Source organism: Acipenser ruthenus, chromosome 10, assembly GCF_902713425.1.
Source record: "Acipenser ruthenus chromosome 10, fAciRut3.2 maternal haplotype, whole genome shotgun sequence".
Lineage (NCBI taxonomy): Eukaryota > Metazoa > Chordata > Actinopteri > Acipenseriformes > Acipenseridae > Acipenser > Acipenser ruthenus.
Window position 1 is genome coordinate 27,179,558 of NC_081198.1, and position 26,009 is coordinate 27,205,566.

General features: G+C 40.4%; 1 protein-coding gene across 1 annotated transcript in view; it reads left to right on the plus strand.

The window, feature by feature from the left end:
* The window catches only part of dnpep (aspartyl aminopeptidase), a 39,443-nt gene extending 13,434 nt beyond the window's left edge, over nt 1-26,009 (plus strand). Inside the window, exons 5-15 of the mRNA XM_034001239.3 lie at nt 523-648; nt 3,420-3,544; nt 4,264-4,348; nt 5,108-5,215; nt 5,822-5,899; nt 10,317-10,400; nt 17,841-18,001; nt 19,058-19,097; nt 19,922-20,023; nt 22,088-22,255; nt 24,429-26,009. Of these exons, the coding sequence (XP_033857130.1) occupies nt 523-648; nt 3,420-3,544; nt 4,264-4,348; nt 5,108-5,215; nt 5,822-5,899; nt 10,317-10,400; nt 17,841-18,001; nt 19,058-19,097; nt 19,922-20,023; nt 22,088-22,255; nt 24,429-24,479 (1,128 nt within the window). The 3' untranslated portion in view covers nt 24,480-26,009. The remainder of the gene's footprint in view (nt 1-522; nt 649-3,419; nt 3,545-4,263; nt 4,349-5,107; nt 5,216-5,821; nt 5,900-10,316; nt 10,401-17,840; nt 18,002-19,057; nt 19,098-19,921; nt 20,024-22,087; nt 22,256-24,428) is intronic.

Sequence of the window (26,009 nt, forward strand, 5' to 3'; positions counted from 1 at the left end):
GAGCATTCAACCTTTAAAAAAAATTCGGTAAGAGTCTCCTGACAATCTGTGATAATGTCCTCTGTACAAGAAATAATGACAAACGATCTTCATTGCATCTGTCACAGAGAAGGGGACTGTCTTTCTTTGTCCTTGTCACTCTGTGGCACTTCATAGCTGTGCAGGACTATCGCTGTTGTTTGGATGCAGTAAAATACGTGACCTGATAAATAGAATTAGTTGTCTTTAACATTCATTGGACTAATTAGTGTGGCTTTGTGTTCTCTGTACACATCACATTATGTAATTATACAGTACAGTAGTAAAATCTGATGAATACCTAGCTTTGGGGTTAAATCTGTTCCTGCCAGCAATCACAGGTGTGTCTATTACCAATTAGTAAATTTGGTGCTAATTTGGGAGTTGCCACCTGTATATAAGGAAGACACAATCCTTTGTGTGGGAGGAGTTTGGGGGTGAGTGGTTGGACTATAAAGAACCAATTCACAGACAGTATGTGGATTCTGTTTTGAACGTGTGCAGGTGAAGCCCAGGTCGAAGAAGACTCATCAAGGCTGCCTGCAGGTTGGGGTGGAGTGCTATGGAGGAGGCATCTGGAACACCTGGTTTGATCGGGACCTCACTATTGCTGGGAGGGCTATTGTTAAGGTAGGGGTCTTGACAACGTTATTATCAAGCATCCCTGTGGTGGGAGCCTGTATGAGTCTGCTGTGCTTCCTCAGCTGCACCTACTACTGCTAATATCTCATAAACCATTGCAGCTACAAACTTTATATTTTCAGTGTTCTGGAAACTCCTTGGGCAAAATCTAATGGCACACTTCTCTTTGACCAGTGAGCTAAGATGGCTGCCGTATTGAGATCAGCTAGGAGACATGTCGTCATACTGGGTACACATACAGTATATATTATGTGATGCTCCCGGTCAAGTTCAATGAGATAAATGATCTTTTTTGTGACTTTTCTTTGCTGTTGCAGCCACAGGCTCTATCTCAAACCTTTTTGCAGCAGTGACTTATAAATGTATTTGTGAGCATCCATTACTGAATAGGGCTGCCACATTGAGGTCACATTATTGTACTGTATGTGGATGCCTCCCCCTTGTAACCAGTACAGACTGCTATGTTGGCACACGTTTCCTTCCAGAGAGTATAGAAGGCAATGGAGCGTCAGCAAGCTCCATTTACTCTTCTCAGTGTATACGCCTGAAACCTTGTTTCTTGGTCCTATCAAGTTCCTTTCTGATGCAATGTATTTATCAATAACAGTGTATATCATGGGCAATCATTTGAATGTCAGATGGTACTACAGCACCACTTCCCATTAAATGATAATACAATTAATATTTGTTACTGTATTCCCTCAGTATGCAAATATGTATGTAATTCATTCACATTTCATTTAGTCAGCTTTTTAATGTCTGCTTTGGAGGGGGTCTGAAAAAGCATGCTGAGATGTCCTGTGTTCAAAAAATCCAAAAGTAAAAATATATATACACTGAATCAAGTCTACATTTTCATTGTATGATTTACACAAAAGGTTTAAATGTTTAATCTATTAAATGCAAATATACATCCTTTATTTATAAATATGTTTCTTAGTATAGTACTACAATATCTTATGTTGACAACTGTGCTGTCAACATTCTTTTAGGACAATGTTTTGATTATGATTGGCACATTTGTACAAAATGAACTGGGTGCAAGATCATACCCCTGATTATTGCAATTTAAACTTAAATTCCAGTACTATTGTATGATATGCCACCAAACAATAAAACCCAATCAACTTGATCATTTAGATTATGAATTTAAGGTATAAAATAACCAAACTTTTCATTAACTAAGAGTTTTACATCCTAGCGGCTTATGAGACAATGCAGTCTATTTTAATTTTATCTATTTTAATGAATATCTTAACAGTGGCAGATATTCAAACTTTTTTTTTTGTCGCCACTTTTTTACCGCATTTTTTTCTTCCCAATTTTATATGCCCAATTATTATCTGTATCCTCGGCTCACTGCTCGCAACCCTCCCGCCGACTTGGGAAATGGCGGCTGGAACACTCGTCCTCCGAAACGTGCTCCTGCCAATCTGTCATTTGTCGCACTGCGAGGCCACCAGACCTATAGTGTCGGAGGACAACACAGATCTGGCAGCTCCACTGCAGAACCACAGGCGCCCTATCGGCCACAGGGGTCGCCGATGCGCAGTGAACTGTGGATTCCCCTGCCGACCTAAGCCCTCCCTACCCAGGCGGCGCTCGGCCAATTGTGCGCCGCCCACTAGGAACCCCCGGTCACGGTTGGCTGTGACATAGCCTGGATTTGAACCTGCGATCTCCAGGCTGTAGGGCGCATCCTGCAGTCCACGCGGAGTGCCTTTACTGGGTGCGCCACTCGGGAGCCCCCTTCAAACCTTCTTTAACAGTTTTTGTTGGTTGTATGCAGTCACGTTAAAAAGCTGTAGTTAAACAGGCCATTATTTAGATCCACTGCAGTTTAGTTCATAAATATATACCCCTATAACTTGAGTCATGCCAGATTTTCCCTATATTAGTGCAACATTATATTGACAGTGAAATCTTTTCAACCGTTACAAAAAGTCAAGTACACATTGGACTAACATGGTAGCCCACATTAATCTAAACCCAGTCAGGTACATCTAAATCTACCCCTCTGCTTTGAGTTCACATTACTCTAAACCCAACCAGGTACATTTAAATCTACCCCTCTTTGCTTTGAGTTTACCACCTCGCCAGGGGGGTTGTCCATCGAACAAACATTTTCATGTCCCAAAAGACAGGGATGAGCGGCTGTAACACTAATCCTGAATGCCTGTACCACTAGCACTAACCCTGAATGCCTGTACCACTAGCACTAACCCTGAATGCCCGTACCTCTAGCACTAACCCTGAATGCCCGTACCTCTAGCACTAACCCTGAATGCCCGTACCTCTAGCACTAACCCTGAATGCCTGTACCTGTAGCACTAATCCTGAATGCCTGTACCAGTAGCACTGACCCTGAATGCCCGTACCACTAGCACAAGCACTAGCGCTAGCACTAACCCTGAATGCCCGTACACTAGCACTGACCCTGAATGCCCGTACCTCTAGCACTAACCCTGAATGCCTGTACCTGTAGCACTAATCCTGAATGCCTGTACCAGTAGCACTGACCCTGAATGCCCGTACCACTAGCACAAGCACTAGCGCTAGCACTAACCCTGAATGCCCGTACACTAGCACTGACCCTGAATGCCCGTACCTCTAGCACTAACCCTGAATGCCCGTACCACTAGCACTGACCCTGTCATTTGTTTGCTCTCCCTTTTAAGAAGGCACTCCCTGCAGGGTGCAGTGTACAGCTTGTGCCCAGCAGTACTGCAGTGTAATGGTGTCTTTGCTGCCCCATGCAGAGTGCTGAAAAGCTGGTACACCGCCTGGTTCATGTCCAGCGCCCCATCCTCAGGATCCCCAACCTCGCCATCCATCTGCAGAGGGACGTTAACGACAGCTTCGGCCCCAACAAAGAGAACCACCTGTGAGCAGGGTTGCGTGGGAGGAGATTTACATGCGTAGTGTCACTGTGTTGCCAGGGGTGTCGGAGATGCCCACTGCCCTTCATAATGATCTTTGGGTGGGGGGTTCCTCTAGTGGGGTGAACAGTAAACACATGAACCACCCTGTATTAGTATTACTGTAGTGGAGGTGTACATTGTGTAGTTTTACATACTGTATAATTATACTAAGATATAGAGGGTTGCTGTAGACCAAAGTCACTTTAATAGATGTATAAGTTGGAAAATGTTTAAGAACGACATTTAAAGAAATGATTAAATAGCGATTGATTTGAATTCTGATAGAAGGTTGGGTGCCAATACTTTCGTCTGTGACTGTATGTATGTCTTATTTAACAGTACAGTTTGTATACAGAGAAAATGGCCTTTTGCCAAGTTAGCCGACATAATAAATAAAAATCTGCATAGAGAATCATTGAAAGAGACACTTTCCAGGCAGCTTTCCCTTTTGTGTTTTCTCCTCTAAATGAGATTTAAAATGTTTATTCACATACACATTTGATTCCAAAACAACTTACCCATTGTCTAAAACTGAAAACATCCCATTTTTTTCTGTCGCTTCTCTCTCGCATCACATCATCAGAACCCTACTGGGCTGCTGAAGCAGGTGCACATTATTCTCCAGCTACTGTCTTTACTGCTCATTTCAATCTATGCTGATTGAACCCCTTCTGCCCCCCAGTGTTCCCATTCTGGCCACCGCTGTCCAGGAAGAGCTGGAGACAGGATCCTGTTCCTCCGGGGATGCCTGCAATGCCCTCAAAACAGTAAGGATGCAAAACAAGACTCCTGCATTGAGGATAGCTAGTCCCATTTGAGTTTTACCACTCTGTACTGTAGTACAGTACTATACGTCACCGCAGTGTCTGTAGGGAGTGGCATAGAACTAGAACAAGCCACCAAGAACAAGACCTTGTTGTTGTAATAGCTTGGTTATATAGGCAAAGTCAAAGAGGGTACGATGAGGTTGTATAATGCACTGGTGAGAACCAGACTGATCCCAGGAATGCTATGAAGATAGGATGAAGGAACTGAATCTATTTAGCCTGAACAAAGAAGAATCAAGAGCGGGGGGGGGGGGTCTCGCAGGTGCCCGGCCAGCCACAGAGGTAGTTGGTGTGCGGTGAGCCAAGGTCTCCCCAGCCGAACCTAACGCCTACCCTGCCCAGGCAGCGCTTGGCCAATTGTGCGCCACCCCTGGGAACTCCAGTCCACGGTCAGCAGTGGCATAGCTTGGATTCGAACCAGTGATCTCCAAGTTATAGGGCACGTCCTGCACTCTGGCGTAGTGCCTTTACCGGACGTGCCACTCGGGAGCCCTAAGAGACGCTTCTGTTGATGCTGAATCAGTGGTACCCGACTTCAGCAACTACTTTAAACAAGCATTGATTGGCCAAATTCTCCTTCATCATTTTTTCTCTACCTCTGTTTAAATCTTTGGTTTTGTTACTATTATGTTACTCAGTGTCTCCTGCAGGGGCATCCCCCTGGACTCCTCTTTTACTCTCCTGTGTTCCTCCTCTCAGTCGGAGAAGCATCAGCCGGCCCTCCTGAACCTGATCTGCAGTGAGCTGGGAGTGGAGGTAGACTCCATTCTGGATTTTGAACTTTGTCTTGTTGATACACAGCCTGCAGTAAGTGCCTTATCATCCGGTAAGGGTTGGAACATTGATTCTTGATTACATACTGAAAAATGATTATCGCTAATCGTAGTATCGGTAATAATTGTGTTTCTAACAGTCATCTAACGCTAAAAAGCATCAGCCTACTACCAATTTCTACCACTGTAGTTGATTTAAGAAAAATTAGATGGATCTAGTGGACACACTTGCCACTTTATTGTTTAATGTTCCCTAGAAATCTTTTTCAAATAGACTACCAGGGTTTCTACACCTCATTTTCCCTTCAAGAATGAAAGTAACTAATGCCCCACTTGCTGCATAAACCCCTGCTTGTTGGAGCAGCTGTCAACCGGCTTACAGATCTTGAAAAATGTGCATTGCTGTTGCTACTTCAGGCATTTTATATGCAACTGTGAAAGGAAAATCAGCTATGCAATGAAATGTGGTGTGTATCATGAGCAGTGGTCTGAGGACTAGATACATGGACATTTCATGGAGGCAGCCCAGAGTTGTTTCTGTCGCTTCTCTCTCACATTCCATCATCAGAACCCTACTGGGCATGTATTTCGATAGAGTTGTAGGATTTCACTGAGTACCCTTTCTTGTTTCTTTTTTCAGGCACTAGGGGGTGCTTTTGAAGAGTTCATCTTCTCCCCAAGGCTGGACAACCTCCACAGCTGCTACTGTGCTTTGCAGGTAGGGCAGACTGCTCTTCACTGGCTCCTCGTTCATCAAAATACACACACTGTCAGGCCTGGCGGCAGCATGAACACCGTGGGGGGCATCCACTTCTTTAGAGCAGGCTCATTTTGGAAAAGGCAAATCAAATAGCTTGTATTCTCAACCATTTTACTTCACTGTGATGACAATAAACACATAAATAAATAAATCATATGACCACGCATGTCCACACAGCATGAATTACCACAGCTCTTTCCAGAATTTTTTTTTTCTTTTAAATTAGGGGTGGGCAACGATATGAAAATTGTATATCAGTATCGTGCACTTATTTCAATAGATAATATCAAAGTTTTCCAAAACACAGAATAATATAATAACACAATTGCAATATGAAACTGTGGCAAAGTGGTTTGTAGTGCTCCGGTGTACAGGTGATTCAGGTGCTCCAGACAAAGGACAAACACAAAGTTCACAGCTCAGGTTCTTTAATATCACTGAAGAGGGTTTTTAAATAATAAAGCTGGCTCTACCCAGCAATGGGTATTGCCAGCGCCAAAAACAAGGGGTTGCAGTCCCGAAATAATAATTCAAACACAAAACACGTAACAGTCACAAACAACACGTCTCCGGACTGTGTGCTCTGGTGCAGGTGCGGTGCTCCCAGTGCTGGTGCTTTTGTGCATTCAGGTCCGGGCTGGCTTCTGGCTGCAGCTCCCGGCTTCGTATCAGCCGTCTGGCAAAGACAAACACAAGCGTTTTTATCAGTGGAACACTGTTTCATTCACATTTCCTGTCCTTGTTTCCTCCCATTAACCACAACAAAGGAACCGATTACGGCGTCATGTCCCCCTAAAGTACCCTAAGCCCCGCCCCCTCCGATAGCTAGTTCAATCACGTCTCCTCCAATTCATGACTGAAACTTCGCTCACCATACTAGGGCGATGGCTCCAGGTACCGTAACGCCGCCCTCTTCCTGAATGGCCGGCTTCCGACTGCCCCCGGAATGAACTGCCCAACCATTCAGTATGAAGCCCGCAGTTCCTGTTGTACAGTGCCCTCACCGGTCGAGACGGAGATTGTTGATTCGGATTCATTCGCTCTTCGTCCCAGAAACATATATAGACGTTAACAGATATTTACATATGAAAAGCAATAACTTACTTAAACTTCGTGGTGCTTTACTTCACAATATCCATCTAGAAAAACAAGGTCTTGTTGTTTTACTATTCCCATCATCAGCCACCTCAAAAACGAAATATCTCTATACTTCACTGCCCAGACTTTGGAGTTGTTTATTTTTTAGTTAATCCGGTAGTAATTGAATCATCAGCGTGGCTCACGACACCTCCTGAAGTATTAAGTACGTGTAATGTTGAATTTTGCATTATTTTGAGATGTACTTTTAAATCAAACCACATCTCATTTATAATACCAAAAGTTACCATTTTAAAAATAAATTAATAATAGAGTAAGTTATCACATGGACAAATTCAATGAACCACTGACGCATGCGCATATCTCAAAATAGTGCTTATAATGCAGCATGCAAATAGCATTTGGCACCTTGTGGTGAGTACCACATAATGTTTAAATGGGTGTTTTTTTTTTTTTTTTTGTCATCGGGAATGGTTTTTACCCCGGTTTTCTCCTGGTTCACCGCTGCAACCCCCCCGGTGACTCAGGGAAACGGAGGCTGAAACACGCGCCCTCCAAAATGTGTTCCTGCCAATCTGTCATTTTTCGCACTGCGGATCCACAGCGAAGCCACCAGACCTATAGTGCAACGCAGATCTGAATGGCTCCACTGCAGACCCGCAGGTGCCCTATCAGCGACAGGGGTCACTGGTGCGTGGTGAACCGTGGATTTCCCTGCCGACCTAAGCCCTCCCTACCCGGGCACTTGGCCAATTTTGAGCCGCCCCCTAGGAACCCCCGGTCACGGTCGACAATGACATAGCCTGGATTCGAACCTGCGATCTCCAGGCTATAGGGCGCATCCTGGACTCCACACAGAGCGCCTTTACTGGGTGCGCAACTTGGGAGCCCCCACCTGCTGTTTTAATTTGAACAGCCGTAAGCCTGGCCAGGCAAAGCACATTCTAAATGGAAGAAAAAAAAAATATATATATATCAAATTATTGACGCCAATTTTCCTGTTTATGTTTTTTTTTTAAAACGGGATACTTACGGTAATGGATTGGAAGTGGAGAGGAAACAGGTGAAGAAATGGGTGTAGAGCATACGAGAGAGGGCACAGGTTGTGTTTTTTCTGTGGTGATTTTGTCTCAAATAAAGGCTTTCATTTTGATACAACTTAATAGTAATGGATAAAGCGAGTCCTTCTTTTTTGTTTGAGCATTGCAGTTCTGCAGACGCAACTTGTAAATATTGTTACACAGTTACCGATACCTGATCTGTAGAAGAATAAATTCTCACCTGGCATAATTGGGAATTCTGTTCAAAATAATATAATAAACTATAATGATAATCACATTTCAACTTCTCGCTATTTACAGTTAGTTTTATTTACTCAGATAAAACAGAAACAAATTCAAGCCAAAAACACATTCAGAACAAAAATGATGAGGGTAATATAAATATTACTAATACAATCCTATATATACATAATTAAGAATAAAGTTTATTTTATTGAAAATATGTGGACGCTAAAAAACACCAATAAACTTTGTGAAAGGAAATATCGTCTATGTATTGTCTTCTCTGTGTTGTCCATAAGCATTCTAGCTACAATTTCTCCATACTGTAGAATAGTGTCCCCTGAAATCTGAAGCAACAATGTAGAAGCAACATATTTCATTCTACATGTTCCACCAACATGGAGACTAGTGTCCCTTTGGCTTTAGATCCATTGGAAGAGCATTAGGGGATTGAGCTGGACCCGCGTGTGTAACATGTTTAGCAACGTTAATACTACAGCCATATAGTAATGTTCATGGTAAATCCAAGCATTTAGATGTTTGAGAATTTGATGACAGACAGAAAATGATACAAAATGAATCTGAACAGTAAGAAGGATCCATAAGTTCAGATAACTCACAGTTGGGATCCCTGAGTGGCATCAGGATGAGTCATACAGGCAGGGGAGCACAGGTTCACATCCTGGCTGTGCGAAGTCTCTGGTCTTCACTGGGGATTACAAAGGGATCCTTGTTTTTGCTCTATTTCTCCCATGGGCTGGGGAGTCAAAACTAGCAGTAACTGTTTCTCCTGATCGCACCACAGTGGATCCTACTGGCCAGGTGCCAGAGCTGTCCTTTTCCTCCAGGGGCCGATAGCTGGCCAACATCTGCTTTCGTTCCTGGGTGTAAAGAAGCAATTGGCTTGGTCGTGGGATCGGAGGACGCCCACTGACCTTCAGTTCTCCTGAGCTGTGTAGGGAATTGCTGCACTATGGGGAGCGCATTGGACACTGTACATTTATTTTAAAAAATATGTAACGCCTAGCATTTAAACTGTACAATTTCAATGATACTAAGTTATATAAATAAAAACTAAATGTTCCACTCTTGTCATATCTCCAGTAGAGCTCTTTCTAAAATGACTGCATACTGCGCCTGACATCTGTTGATCTATTATAGGATTATTAGAGTTTTGCTCAAAAGCATCAGATTTCATTTTTCATAAAGATGTAACATTTATCTAGTAGTCGGTTTCTTTGCAGAAGGTGATATATTGTATACAGTAGAATGACAGGTCGGCAGAGTAATGACTCCCCAGACCAGGAAGGTGACAAGACAGACAGGTACTGTGAGTGAAAGCGCTGCTGCAGGTTTTTATTCAATGACAAAAATACATCAAAAAGGCAGACAAAAACCACAGGTGACACATCCAAAAAATAAAAGTGCATACAAAACCAGATCTCAAACACAAAATAACTGACACATAAAACAAGTACTGTGCAGGTGCTTCCAGCACATGTAGCAATTGTTTTTATATTCTTTGTCTTTCTGTTTCTCCCGTCTCTCGTTCACGTTCCTCCTGCTTGAACTCCCACCCCGTCCAGCAAATGCTGCGGGTGCTACCATTGCCCCGCCAGACCACATTTAACTGTACAATAATAAACACAAAATACATTTAAATACAACACCAATCACATCACCCATTTAAATAAACATAAACTACATTTTAAATCCTAACAATAGATTCTCCTCTTCCCAATAAACACCAAACCAAAAAATACAACACATTTATCAGCATGGATTTGCTCTGCCCCTATATACACAAAGGGCGTTTGTAAACGAGAAGTGCCATCTCATTTGAAATAATAATTTTAAAAAAAAATTCTCAAAGTGTAATGTATAGTGAAAGCATTGTAAAGTATTGTAAAGCCTAGGGAGCTATGGCAAATCATATTGAAAAGCATAGCTCTCTCTCTCTCTCTCTCTCTCTCTCTCTCTCTCCCTCTCCCCAGGGTTTGATTGACTCCAGCAGCACAGGGGACTCCCTGGTCAAAGACCCCCACATCCGAGTGGTAACCCTCTACGATAACGAGGAGGTAAGCAGCACAATCCCAGTCAGAGCTAGTAGGTGCTGTGGCCTGTCTGGGATTTTTAGTCTCTAAATTTCAGTCCTATTCTTGCGTTACAAATATGGTTAGCCTATGTTGACAGTAAACAAAATTGATATCTGCTGTATCGACAAAAACTACTGCGCTTGTATCTGTTGTGATGCAATTAACTGTATATAGTAATCTTATTTTTTAAAACTTTTTTTTTTTTTTTAAATCTGCTTGTTTTTAAAGAATGTAATACCTTGCACTATGCAGCGCGTGGTTACTTGTGTTGAATAATTCAAAGTAAATAAGTAGGTTATATTTTATATCTTCATTAACTTAACTGATCAGCATGCAAGCAAAGCAGACACACCCTTTAAATTCCATTATACATCACGGCCACAAGTTGCATCTTGACATTTGTTGAAATGTACCTTTTTTTAAATTTCTTTTTCAGTTAGCCTGTTGACTTTATCAATATCGATAGACTTCTTGCCGAGCAGAATTTAACGTATGCATTTCATATAAAACTCGATCTTTAAAAAAAAAAAAAAAAAAACAACCTTTGGAAACTGCAGAATTTCAACAGGAATAAAAAGGTAGCATTTTTATTTAACATATTACAGGTCTTATTTTCAAATGTTTCCTCCATTCTTTAATTAACATTGAAAGTGCTTAAGAAATGCATATAACTTTGTTGTTTGGTTGTATATGAGTTAGACGTGTGTAAACGCAATGAAAATATGACCCTATATATAGTTAGACAAAAGTATTTGCACCCTATGCTTATTATACCATAATTCAAGGAAACGGATCAAGGACAAGCATGTAGTAAACTTGAACCGCTTTTTAAAAATTTAAATTTTATTTAAAGTATTGGCACCCCTGCTTTAGTATCTCGTGTGTCATCCTTTTGCTTTTATTATGGCTTTCAGACATGTATGATAATTCTTAACCAGTAGGCTACATCTTGTTGGTGAAATCTGGGCCCATTCTGTCTTGCATATTTCCTTCAGCTCAGACAGGTTGGATACACAGTGATTGGCTACAGTTTGTTTTAGAATAAACTGTCAGCCACTCAGCCTACGAGCTAAAACACTCCACGTCATGATCGAACCACCTCCATGTTTAACTCTAGGTACAAGGGTGTCTTCATTTGAAAGCTTTTCCTTTTTTTTCTCCAAACATACTGTGGTCCACTTTTGGGGGAACATTGTAGTGTAGTCTCATTGGCCCAGATAATGTTGATGAATGCTTCAGATTCCTGTTCGTATTTCTTGGTTTGGTCTACATACATACAACTCTTGTGTTCAGGTGCCTTTGTACAGTTCTTTTGTGCACTATTATGCCTGATGCTTCTAAATAAGTCTTTGGCTGTTAATCTTGGATTTCCTTTAGCTGCTCGTCGATTCTCCTATGTACTCGTAATGTTCTTTGGATGTCCACTTCTTTCAAGTGTTTCAGTTGAATTTGTTGTGTGGTGTTCCTTGACTTCGCCACAGGCCTGTCACCACCCAGACATACGCACATACGGAACCATGTCTCTCTATCTATCTGTCTGTCTGTCTGTCTAACTGTTGTTGTCAAAAGTTTGCATATCCCAAACAAATAAGAAAAATCTTTTGTAGCAAATGTTTTTTTTGTTACAAGAAATAGATTTCTACAATTATTTATTTCAGCAATTTTTTTGCAAAACTCAAACATTTTCATACCTTTTGATGCTATGATAGTATTGTCTATAAGGTGCTATAAGTTTCAATATAATAATGCAGAGCTTAATTCTAGAAAAGTCTAGAAAATGCTGGATTGTAGGTGAACATTCTTAGAGTATAAAAGGGTTAGGCATAGGATGATTGCTGTCATTACCAATAGGTCAATATGGGGAAAAGTAAAGAGCTATCTGAAGACCTTAGGCAGAAAATTATTAATTGTCATAAAGCTGGAGAAGGATACAAAAAGATTTCCAAGCATTTGAATATCCCAATTTCAACTCCTGTTTCTAATATCAAGAAGTACAAGACTGTGAGGAAGGCTAATAACAATCTGAGATTGACTGCCAAAGATATTCAAAGTGAATTGGCTGCAAGTGGGACTGGAGTTTCCATTTCAACAATCGGTTGAGTATTGCATGGTGAAGGTCTCTGGTCGCAGGCCAAGGAAAAAGTCACTCTAGGAAAACGTCACAAGGACAATCGCTTAAAGTTTGCCAAACGGAATGATGGATATGAGTTCTGGTCAAAGGTTTTGTGGAGCGGTGAAACAAAAATCGAGCTTTTTCGTCACACTTATGGTCATTACGTTTCGAGAAAGTCTGGTGAGGCGTTCAAAGAAAAGAACACCATACCTACTGTCAAGCATGGAGGTGGTAATATCCTTCTATGGGGCTGTTTTTCCTCTAATGGCACAGGACATTTAGTTCCAATACATGGTAAAATGGATTCCAAATGCAAACCAAAAGATATTGGCCAATCACCTGAAACCCTCCACTACAAAACTCAAGCGCAACTGGACATTCCAACACAGCAACGATCCAAAGCACACATTTAAAATCTACTTCAGAACGGTTAAAGAATAAAATCAAGGTTCTGGAATGGCCTAGTCAAAGTCCCAATCTATATCTGATTGAGAATCTTTGGTATGAGTTGAAGAAGGCTGTACACAAGAAAAGTCCTCGGAATTTGAATGAACTGGAACAATTTTGCATTGAATAATGGTCAAAAAATCGCTAAAGAATCTTGCCAAAAGCTCATTGACAAATATCCTAATCGTTTGAAAGAGGTTATCATTGCTAAAGGTGTCTCAACTAGCTATTAATTTAATGTTCCTGGTCAGGGTTTTGGCAAAAAAAATACTGAAATAAATAATTGTAGAAGTCTATTGCTTGTAACTTTTTTTTTTTTTCTTTTTCCCTATCCCTGTAATTTTGTTTTGGAGATTTCTGGAAATTGTAAATTTTGTGTGTGTGTGTGTGATTTGTGGCAGGGGCCTGCAAGTGTTAAAATATTTGTGTTGTGGCAGAGCAGGGTGAAAAGCCTCCCTGCCAAGCTAATTTTTTTGTTTGTTTAATTGATTTAATTGTATGATTGTTTGATTTAATTATTTCTTAATTGTTTTGGCAGTTGGCCTCGTTATTGCAAATTGAGGCCAACTGCCAAGTATGAAAGGAGAGCAGTCAGTCTGCTAGAGGCTGCTGTATGAAGAGCCCTAATGTTTGTCGTTCAGGTTGAAAGAAGGTACTTTGTGAACCTCTTTTGTTGTACGTCTGTATGTTGAATATATGAATATATATATAAATATAATGTGTGTGTGTCTCTCTCTCTCTCTATATCTATATCTATATCTATATCTATATCTATATCTATATATATATATATATATATATATATATATATATATATATACCTCCATTTTTCCAGTTTTTATTGAAATTTACGCAGTTTAATGTCTCAATGTACTCTGAAATTAAAGCATAGAACAAATAAACAATTGGAGATAAAAAAGAAATCATGGAATCGTTTTGTTTAACAAAATTTAATCTAAATTTTTGACTCATCAAAGTAGCCACCTTTTGCAGATATAACAGCCGAACACACTCGTGGCATTCTTTCTACAATGGAAATCAAATATTGTTCGGAAAGTTCTTCCCAACACTGTTGCAGAAGTTCCCACAAATGTGTTGCACTTGTAGGTTGCTTTGCTTTCACCCTTCTGTCCAGTTCATCCCAAACCAGCTCGATGGAGTTTAAGTCTGGAGACTGTGCTGGCCATTCCATGATTTGAAGCCTACCGTCTTGTTCTTTTCTTCTAAGGTAGTTCTGACATAGCCTGGAGGTATGTTTTGGGTCATTATCTTGCTGTAGGATGAACCCCTGACCAACTAGGCGTATACCAGAGGGTACTGCATGGCGCTGCAAAATGCTGTGGTAGCAGTTTTGGTTCAGGGTGCCACTCGCTCTGTGCAAGTTGCTGACTCTGGATCCAGCAAAAGAGCCCCAGGCCATCACGCTTCCTCCTCCATGTTTGACAGTTGGTGTCACACACCGAGGAACCATCCTTTCGCCTACTCGACGGTGTACAAAAACCCTGCGTGATGAACCGAAGATTTCAAATTTTGATTCATCGGTCCATAAGACCTTCTTCCAGTCTTCAGTAGTCCACTGGCGGTGCTTCATGGCCCAGGCAAGCCTCTTTTTCTTATTTTGCGAACTTAGCAATGGCTTTCTTCCTGCCACTCGACCTGTCAAACCTGCAGCTCGAAGTCTTCTCTCACAGTTGAAACTGAGACTTGCTTACTTCGACCAGTGTTAAGCTGTGCTTGAAGCTGTTGTCCTGTGAGCCACCTATCACGCAAGCTGTTGACTCTCAGAAACTTGTCTTCTGATTCTGTTGTGGCTTTGGGTCTGCCAGACCTCTTCCTGTCAGAGTTTCCTCCAGTTTCCAAGTGCCTTTTGATGGTGTAGGAAACTGTACTCACTGACACCTTGGCTTTCTTTGCAATTTCTCTAAAGGAAAGACCTACACTGTTAAGGGTTATAATGGTCTGTCTGTCTTCCTTTGTTAATTGCCTTTTTCTCGCCATTATGAGAGCAATATACTACTTCCTGCAGTACAATACTGTCCAAATAATGCTTAAGAGGGTGTAGTAACACAGTCTGTTCCAACACTGCTTTTATACAGACAGAGGGTTTGTAAGTAATCAACAAAAGTTGGGACACCTGTAGGAATTGTTAGCATCAACTTTGAAGGCTTAATTTACTTCCATTGCTGCAGAACAGCTGTAAGTTGTTAACCCATTACTTGTTCCCTGAAAAAGGCCTTTTTGTATAACTCTGAAATGTACATTATTTTTCAGTTTTTGGTAACCTAAACTTTTTTTTTAACCTCTGGCAGTTTACCTCTTACCTTTGTACCATTTCAGGTTATTCACTGGACTTGGAACTGCTTAAATTTCAATAAAAACTGGAAAAATGGGGGTGTTGTAAAACTTTTGACTGGTAGTGTGTGTGTGTGTGTGTGTGTGTGTGTGTGTGTGTGTGTATATATATATATATATATATATATATATATATATATATATATATATATATATATGTGCTGGGATGAACACAGGATTTTCATGTTCGGATATTCGTTCATAATTTAAATATCGTTCGGATATTTGTTAATTTTCAAAAAGTAATAAAAGCCATTATATAGCTCTGAACGTAGGCAGAGACAGCACAGCAGCAGGAGGGCGTGGCCCCAGTGTGTGTGTGTGCCTTTATTTTACAGCAAGACGTTACAATGTGTAACACGTTAAAGTAAAACAACACCCCAGTAGTAAAGAATATGTTGTGTAGGCCTTACTTTACCACAGTGAATAAACTACAAAACAAAGGATGCCAAATAGCAGTTCAAGTTAAATGTTTTTTTGTTTATTCCCGAAATAATACATAAAGTTGAATTTTTTTTTAAATTCCTTGCCATTGCCATTTCTTCACAGTAAACCGTGGCCATCGACACATTTTCATAAAGTAATAACATGAGGTTTACTTGCCTTTTTGTAGCAAACGAAAAAACTGAAATTTAACTTTCAACACTTCAAATAAAACAAACGTGGAAATTGCGTTATAAAGTGAAGGGGGGAAAAACTCACTGTTTTGGTTCTCATTTATTACATTCCACATAACAAAGTCGCAACAAAATATATACGATCTATATAAAAATCTGCACAACATTTCCAGCAAGTTGGGCATTGTTTAAGCAAGGCATTTCAGAATGACGTGCTTGCCTTTTTTTCTGTCCCATGAGATTCTGACTTGCTCAGAGTCCCAACACAATGCTTTTTGTTGACCCAGGTGGCTTTTCATGGAGATCACTATGCGTGCATGCACATAATCTGGTTTGTTTACTTTTTGCTGTCTAAAAATTTTAAATGGAGGCTCAAGAGCTGCTGTGTTGATCCTGTGTTTCTATTTTATTTTATTTTATTTTTTATGCTAATTTTATTTTATATATATATAAAATCTCACATCACATGGCGCTCTTTTTCACTTGCAATTTTGTCGTGCAACTTCTGGTGAGGCGATAAGCGCATGGTATTTTTGTCACGTCTAGCGAGTAAGAACATCTGATTTTTGTATCCGAATACATGTCAAATATTCGTTTGAATATTCAGATATTTGTCCCAGCACTAGTATGTATATTGGGGCTGTCGATCGATTTCAAATTTCTGATCGGTTAATCCGCGCACATTTTTAATAAAGGTAACGATCTTATAGCGGCTGTCCTGCATGTAATACTAAAAAATCAAAAAAAAAAAAAAAAAAAAAAAGTCCAATGGGGAGTTTGGCCTTTTTTAAACATTTAATATTATTATTTTTGTTTTGGTTCATGTAACACATTTTCACAGAACAACCGTTCTTTCGGGACACTGTCAGTCACATACCTGAAAACACAAGACAGCTGAGCTGTGTTTCCATCGTCTTAATCAACCGTTACAGCTACGTACTTGGCTTCCTGTACTACTGCTTTTTTTTGTTCTGAATCTTGTTAGAGGTACCTGAGAATACTGTGGCTATTGACAAGTGATTGCTTAACATGCTGTCAGTCAGAAATCGGAGAAAGTAATTCCATGTAATTACCGTACCCTCTGAATGCCAGTTCTTGATTGCCAAGGTAAACAGCAGAATCAATCAAGCATTTAAGACCCTCGCGATTTTTTTTCTTACTTGCTTGTTACTTGCTTCTGCTCATCCAGTTGAATATCAATGTGCTGTTCCACATCGCCTTTTCTATAATGAACAAAAGACAGTTCCAGCAGTATCATTTTTTTAATTGACACCTTTCATAATGTGAATGTTGGAAGTGGCAAGTCCCTTCCTGTGTCAGTTCGGGTACAACGTCTCCATTGTCTGATTTATATAATTTTTTTTTTTAATTTGTAAAAAACAATTCTAAATATTACTTTGAAGTCCCCAATATAATTCACAATAACAGTCTAATATTAGCAATATCGCAGAAAATTCAGCTTTTCTTACACCATGCACCCTAGCATGTTTGTCCTGCCTCTGCTCACTAATGATTGGACAGCTGCTAAACCAGGGCACATCTTTGATTTTCCCACTGGTTCAACTCACAAAGACTACCTTCCGTGGTGTATGTCCCGCCTCCGCTCACTCATGATTGGACTGCCGCTGAGAAAATGCAGATCTATTAGTTGATTTTATTTATTTATTTATTTTTTAAAATCTGCGATCAACTCTTTAGTTTATTCATCGGTCCGATTTAATCTGTTAATCGGAGAAGCCCTAGTGTGTGTGTGTGTGTGTGTGTGTGTGTGTATAATATTAAAACCTTTCTACACACCAGAAGGCAACATATTGTGTACACCTTACATTAACACGGCCCCCATATTGCAGTCCTGTCGTGCCACGAGGCATCAGTGTCATTGTCTCTCCCCAGGTGGGTTCGGAGAGTGCCCAGGGTGCCATGTCCTCCCTGACGGAGCTGATCCTGCGGCGCCTGTCCTCCAGCCCCAACAACCTGACCGCCTTCGAGGAGTCTGTGTCTCGTTCCTACATGATCAGTGCTGACATGGCTCACGCTGTGCACCCCAATTACCAGTAAGTCTGCCTCTCTCTCCCTCTCGCTCGAAGACTAGCAGGTTTACATGTACATGCAGAGCACTGCAATGCTTAGTTTTACAGATTTCTCATGTTTTTCATATTAAAATGCACTGTATATTAAAATAGGCTGTGTATTGATTTGTTTAAATTGTTAATGAACTTAGAATCAGTTCAATATGTAGTACCATATTTGGGTTCCTCAGAAATAGTTATATATATTTTTCAGAACTTCACTGTTTTATAGACTGTATATTGATTTGTTGATGATGAATACATACACCCAGTGCAATATCTAGTACTACCTGTCTATTTGAGGTCCACAGCAAATACTATTTGTGGTTTCTCTGTTTTTAATGCTTATTTTTCAAAGGTTATTTGGCGATCTCTTGATAGTAAACCGGCAGAATAAAAGAAATGTGTGTAAATCGGGTTATTTGGTTGAAGCAAAAATAAAGCCCTACTGAACAGAACATATATAGTGCTGACTGATTTGAGGAGGGCAAGATGAGGGTCTTTAAAATGAATGGAAATTTACTGAATTATCTTATTCAAGAGAAATCTATTTCAGGAGAGATGTTTTTCTTTTTCTTTGTGGAACAATATGCACGCATTTCTTTAAAGAAGGTGTGAGGGAGACTCTGTGTGTGTTGTGGTGGCTACGGAAGATGTATGTTATTGGCATGGTAAGCCTAATGGTGTAGCATGGTAAAGCACTCCCTAAAGTAAATGGAAGAAACACATTTATAATGTTTCTGTCAAAATGGTACAGCACCATTAAGTACATGTTGTCTAATGAAGCTGGCCACTGGGTGTCACTGTTACTCCATGTCGATGTGCTGAAGAGCATTACCTTAGCTGACTGCAAGTGTGATGTCATGCATCTCTCAGACTATAGGAGACCAGTTTCATGGATATCAAACATCATTTATAAAGAGACACCTTTTAAAGATATGTGTATGTAGAGCCTTTTTGATATAATTGGTGGTCTGTTGTCTTTTTTTTTTTTCTTTTTTTACTGTTAAAATGTGAGATCATTTCGCTCTTTGTTTTCAGAGAGAAGCACGACGAAAATCACAGACCTGCTTTTCACAAGGTAGGTAGGCTTTCCTCTCGCCTAGAGTGTCCACACTAAAGTCATCCTGCACTAAGGTCACAGATTGTTCTCTGCAGGTCAGCTGGCAAGAACCACTGGAAGTGGATTGCAAGAAAAAAGCTTGCTGTTTTCATAAGGTGTTAGAGAGGAGTGTTTGAAAATGAGTCGAAACTTTTAAATATTCCCTAACCCTATGGGTCTTACATGTTTCAGAATAGAGTAGATTCCTACTTCCCAAAGCTTGACAGTCCACAACTTCTGTCCTGTTTTGTTTCATTGTCTCCCAGTCAGAGAATGGACAGCATAGACACAGCCAGTTTGACCTGCTCTTATACTGTAAATACATGGTGTCCCATATAGCAGACAATGCACGCAATCTCATTTAAGGGATAACAGCATTGCATTGCTTCAAAATTGAAAGAATATTCAAATAGTTTACATTCTGAAATAATATACTGAGCACTATACTTGTCCCAGCACTAGTATTATAATTATTAAAAGTTTACATTTTCCTTACTATTTTAAGATGTTTTCAGTTATTTTCTTTAGCTCTGGATTGTGTTGCTCCAATATTGAGTTATCTTTTTTTTTTTTCTTTTGACGTGGCTTTGACCTGGGTTTGACATTGGCTGGTGAATCCTAAGTGACTTACAGTAGGCAGGGCTTCTTGACACATGACTTGAATGGAAGGAGGAAGTCTATTCAGTCCTGGTACTTGGCTGCTCGCTCCTAAATCAAATGACATTTGAAGCTGCTCTCTCCTAAATGCAATGACATTCGAAGCTGCTCACTTTTAAATGCTTTTCTATTGACTTGTGCTTCAGGGTCCAGTGATTAAGTTTAACAGCAACCAGCGCTACGCTACCACAGCAGTGACGGCTTCTGTCCTGAGAGAAATTGCAAGCAGAGTCGACGTCCCACTACAGGTAACTCCACCTTCAAATTGCGACAAGTTGAGAGAATTCATCGGAGTGTCATTGTGCCTACTTGCCTGTACAAAAGCAGGAACGATATTAAGAATATTTCTGTCCAAGAGATTATGGGGAGAAGTGGTTATTTTGTCAATTCACCTGTTCTGTAAAATGTTTCATTCTGCATCTGTATGTCCGTCCTATAGTTTTATTGTACATGTATCTAGAGAGTCGCTCATCCCATTGTTATCCAAACCATGATTTTGAGACATTCTTCAGCTGTGGAATGTAAGCACTGTCGTCTGTATTTCACAGGTGCAGACACTAGCTGTAGGCCATGGTGAAGTAGTCTAAAACTTGTTACAATAGTATTTTCTGCACTAGTTTTGTACATTGAAATTCCTGCAATTTTATATTGTGATATCTGTACATGATTACACTGTTTGCATGTAACCCCTCCCAGCTGGGTAATAAACAGCATTACAGAACAGCAAGGGTGGACATTTTCCAGGAGTTAAACATTTAGAATTGTTCCTAAACGTTTAACCATTATAAGAAATATGCATGTCAAATAAGAGGCCAGCTGCAGTGTTTATACAGTAGTGTAAGGGGATTCATTCAATACTTACTCAAGTAGACACCCCTGTTTTGAAACCAAACAGAACCATACAGAGCATTGGCAAAATAGGAGTGGGGTTATTACTTTGTGGTGCAGCCCTTTGCCTTCTGCAAGGCAGCGACGCGCTGACACATTGTGGACAAGATCAGCAATCCTGGTCTGCTGGATCATTTATAATTACAATTACAGCAGCATTGTTTGCTGATATGTGTTCAATTACAATTATACTACAAAATAACAAACAACTACACAAATTAACAAGTTTACTCTGTTTATTCTAAATAACCACGCAATAATTACAGGTACAAATAGAGACACTAACTTTTACTAAATGTGAAACACAACATGTAATTGTGAATGTTTAATCTTAGAAGGGTGTGTCCTTGTATAGAGCTCATAAATAGCAGATTGCATATATTTGAAATCAAGTGTAATAAATTTGGACCGGTGGTCTCTGATCAAGGTAAAGCTTTTCCTTTGTTTGCTAAATGCAATTAGAATGAATTTGCTGACGATGCTTTGAATATCAAGCTCACATTGCTACTGTAATTGTAGTTCAGTAAAATGATCCTGATAAGCAGTGGATCACACGTTTTTTTTTTTTTTCATAAATTTAGTCGTTGCCAATTTTTATTATTTTCTCCCAATTTAGAATGGCCAATTATTTTCTAAGCTCAGCTCACCGCTACCACTCCTGCGCTGACTCGGGAGGGCGAAGATGAACACACACTGTCCTCCGCTTTTTTTCACACTGCGGACTCACCATGCAGCCACCCAAGAGCTACAGTGTCGGAGGACAACGCAGCTCTCGGGCAGCTTACAGGCAAGCCCGCAGGCGCCCGGGCAGACTACAGGGGTCGCTGGTGCGAGGTGAGCCGAGGACACCCTGGCTGACCTAACCCTCCCTCCCCCCGGGTGACGCTCAGCCAATTGTGCGCCACCCCCTGGTCCACGGTGGGCTGTGGAATAGCCTGGACTTGAACTCGCGACGTCCAGACTATAGAGTGCATTCTGCACTCCACGTGGAGCGCCTTTACTGGATGCGCCACTCGGGAGCCCCAATATTATGAAATTCTGAAGAAAAAAAAAAAAAAATAGTATGACAGATGTGTAATTGAACTGCAATTGATGAATTATATGGTATAAATACAATTATGCAGGTGTGCCTCGCTTCAGCAGTAATTGCATTGTAATTGCAATTAACCCCAGGTCTGATTTGCTGATCTCATCCAGACAACATATAAGTGAGTTGAGCCTGTAGAAGGCAAAGGGCTGCACCACAAAGTATAAACCCCACTCATATTTTGCCAGTGCTTTGTAAAGTTAAAGAATAAACAGCTGTTCTTTCAAACATGGGTATGAAGCCTTTGTAAGTGCAGGGGAGGACTGTCTGCTCAGTGTGACTAGATCTGCAGGAGTGCAGGGGAAGAATGTATGCTCAGGCCTGTGTTTGGCTCCAGGATGTGATGGTGAGGAACGACAGCCCCTGTGGGACAACGATCGGCCCCATTCTCTCCTCCAAGCTGGGAATGCGAGTCGTGGACCTGGGCAGCCCGCAGCTCTCCATGCACTCCATCCGGGAGATGTGCTGCACCTCTGGGGTGCTCCAGACGACCTCTCTCTTCAAGGTATGCTCTGGGGGTCAGCCTAGGCCCAGTACACTAGTTTATATCGTTGTGACTGAGTGCTGGATAACAAAATACTTTCACAAATCCTGTCAGCAATTCCATTCACTATAGAAGACTCAAATGTTCAGCTTCAAAAGAAACACGATATTGCTGACATGTATTTTCATTTTAAAACATGATATTTGGTACTCGCGTGGTAATCTGTTCTCAGATTGCTTGCCTTCTCTTCCAGGAAATCTGTTACACTTGCACTTCCTATGTCATTTCACCTTTGGGGTTAAGCATCATAGTGGCTGAATAGAATGCAAGCCAGGGGAAGCAGCCATTTGGTTATGTGCAGGAAAGAAGGCCCTGAAAGTGTATGGCAATTTCACTCTGCAGGGCAAACGACCATGAAAGTGCTGAAGAGCAAGACCTGCAATCAGATTTCTATAACCTAGTGTAGGACCAGATGTTGAAAATGTAAAGAGATGGCTACTAAAACATTACATTTATTTCAAAGCAACACATTTTATCACCCATACAGTGAGTGGATGAACGTGACATGAAAAATTACTTTGTTTGCTCAAGTCACTGAGGCGTTTTACATGTTCTTGTAAACCGGCCACTATAAACCGCCCCTGTCACTTTGACCTGTGACCTAAGATGACTGCCATATTGTGAGGATGTGAGTTTTTAGATGAAGACCCAGCGCATTGCAATGTTGGCTTCACACTCGGCACACATGTATTCTATGATTGTCTCGGTCAAGCTTGATCTTTTGGTTTTGTAATCTGAACGAAGCTGCGGTACATATTTACAGGGTAATAGAAACTGCACTCTGAATGTGCGGGTGACCATGACAAGCATGATGTCACGTGGAGGCCAGTTCAAAATGAGGGCCTTGAGGTCATCTGATCCCAGTATCAATATGTAAGAAAGGAGAAAGGTTGTTGTAACGCTCCCAGATGATGCAATGCTTTGCCATCTTTTGAATGAAGTTAAAAACATATTTGGGAGGGCCCTTTTATACGACTGATCCAGTTAACCCTTTGCGGTCAGTTTATTCAGCACCTGTCAGGCACATCAGGTCCAATTTATTTTCACACTCGCTGTTTAAAAGTAATTTTATTCAAAGTAAAACAGGTTTAAAAGGCACTGCATATCAACAGGACACTCGGTACTGCATCTCCAGCCCTGCCCCACCCGTTGTTCGCTGTATTTATCACATACCTCTTCATAGTCGTGCATACTGATAAATCCTCTCCTGATAACTCGTTTTATCACCAAACTCAATAATGCGATCCAAGTCATTATTTTATTACTATAACATCTCAAAAACCTTGGCAAATGTCCGTGATATCTTTGAGCGCTGGATGCGGAAGCAGCTATCTTGTTTATTTTTGTCTGTGTTAGGTCTGTGGTGCAGGGACTATGTGTATTGCTCAGATCCGCCCCTTTTTTTGGGGGGGGGGGGGGGGGGCTTCTCTTGGCTCCTATCGGTCTCACTCGGCCATTTGAAAGGTTTTCTCGGCTTTTTCCGGAGAAAAAAAAGACTAGTGCTTGACATCTTTTTGATGTGTCGGCCAGGGAAAATTGTAATGTCGGACCTAGACTTTTTTCTATATTTTAATTAAAAAAAAAAAAAAAAATATATATATATATATATATATATATATATATATATATATTCCATTAAAGATGTATTCTATTCCACATACCAGTTTACTTTTGGATAAAGGTTTATTTTTGTGTGTGTGTGTGTTGTGGTTGGCCTTGATAAAATTTTGCCCCAAATGTTTCTGGTAGCTGCCATTGTAAAACTGAGATACGGTTTATGAAAGGTGCTATACAAATGTCATTTCAATTTATGTTGGTGATTTTCTGTTTCATTAGACAATACTTCATTCAGATTTTATTTTTTGGAAGGAAAAACTAAGCATACAGTAATGAACATTCAATTTTTGGGGGCATTAATATCGGGGTTGTCTTTACCTGAACAAATAAACCCCCTCTCTATGTATATAAAGAGGAAACTGTACTTCGGCATTGCTTTATCTCCTTTTTAGGTAAAATCACTACACTAAATACTAGAACCGCTGTATTAGCAATGGCCACAAGACTCTAAATGAACACTATTCACCATAAATAATGTATGTTCAGAGTTGGGAATAAACTGTCTCTGTTCTTCCAGGGGTTCTTTGAACACTATCCTGCAGTGAGCAGCTGTATGACTGTGGATTAGACGGGACCTCCTGGAACTGCAAGGACCCTGCCGGCCCCACTCCTCCCACAGCATTCATGCTCCTGGAAATTCTGATTGCTAATACTGGGAGACCTGTTTGTTTGTTTGTTTGTTTGTTTGTTTGTTTAAGTTGTAGTGTAGTCATGGTTATGGTATTGCTGTTCAAATAATGCCCTCGACCTCCAGCCTCTGGATTTCCAGTATTGCCTTGTAACACAGCAATACCAGTATCCTTTGAATAACAGATCTTTAGCCAGTATCCCAGTACAAATGATTTTGTATCTAACTAAGCGTTTGCATCTTTCTGAACACCTTTTATTTGTTTATTTTATTATTTGTCACAAGAGCTTGCTGCTCTCATTGAAGAAAGTGGTAGGTTTCAGCCCACCTTGATTTGCAGGCCCTGCTTTGTTCTGAGATTGTAGACCATCTCCTTTAAGATTGTAGATTAGTGTGTAATCCCTTTGGGAGTGCAGCAGCCATGTTCTGCTCCTTTGGAAATGCTGCTGTAGGCTGATGAATACGTGGAGGGATTGGGCTCTTCTAGTGGGGTTGGGCACAGTTAAACTAATAGCAGGTCAAATTGAATTCTTTCAGCATCTGACTTCAGATTTTACAACCCAAAGGTAATGTTGGCTTTATTTAAGAAGGCAACAAGAACAACGCAGACTTACAAAATAGTGTGTGAGAGAAACCAACTAGGGAGACAGTCGCAATTAATGGCATTAAAACCTGTTTTAATATATTTGTGATTATCATGCACATTTTTACTGATTTGATAAATGTAGATTTTATTGTCGTCCAACCTTACCTCTTGGGTTGTAAAATATGAAGTCATTCTGTCCTTTTTTCTGTTAAACTGATAAAAGTGAGGATATTGGGGTCTATTCAATTGGTCCAAACAGCAGTGAATCTAAATACTGCTGTCATTTAAATCAATAAAGTATGTGATTCCGATATGACTTTTCTTTCTTCATATTTTACAGATGGGCTTAAACTAAGAGAATAGCATAAATATCTTGGAAATTGTTCTTATGAATTTGATTAAACTTTTGAATGGACATTTGTTATACAATTCCCTACATGCTGTGGGGGTTTTCACTTTGCTACAGAATTGTTAGAATCGATATAAAACAATAGATACTAAAATTGTTGTTTGCTTAAAATAGCCTAACCCAGGTGTGGGTGTGTTTTGAAGTATTGCATGTTTAATTCAAGCACCTGCTAAAGGTCAGTCATTAGGAGGCTGTGTGGTCCAGTGGTTAAAGAAAAGGCCTTGTAACCAGGAGGTCCCTGGTTCAAATCCTACCTCAGCCACTGACTCATTGTGTGACCCTGAGCAAGTCATTTAACCTCCGTCTTCCGGGTGAGACATAATTGTAAGTGACTCCTGCAGCTGATGCATAGTTCACACACCCTAGTCTCTGTAAGTCGCCTTGGATAAAGGCGTCTGCTAAATAAACAAATAATGATAAAATAATAATTAACATGTCATTTTAAATTAACATTTAAAGTACTGTTTTTAGTTTA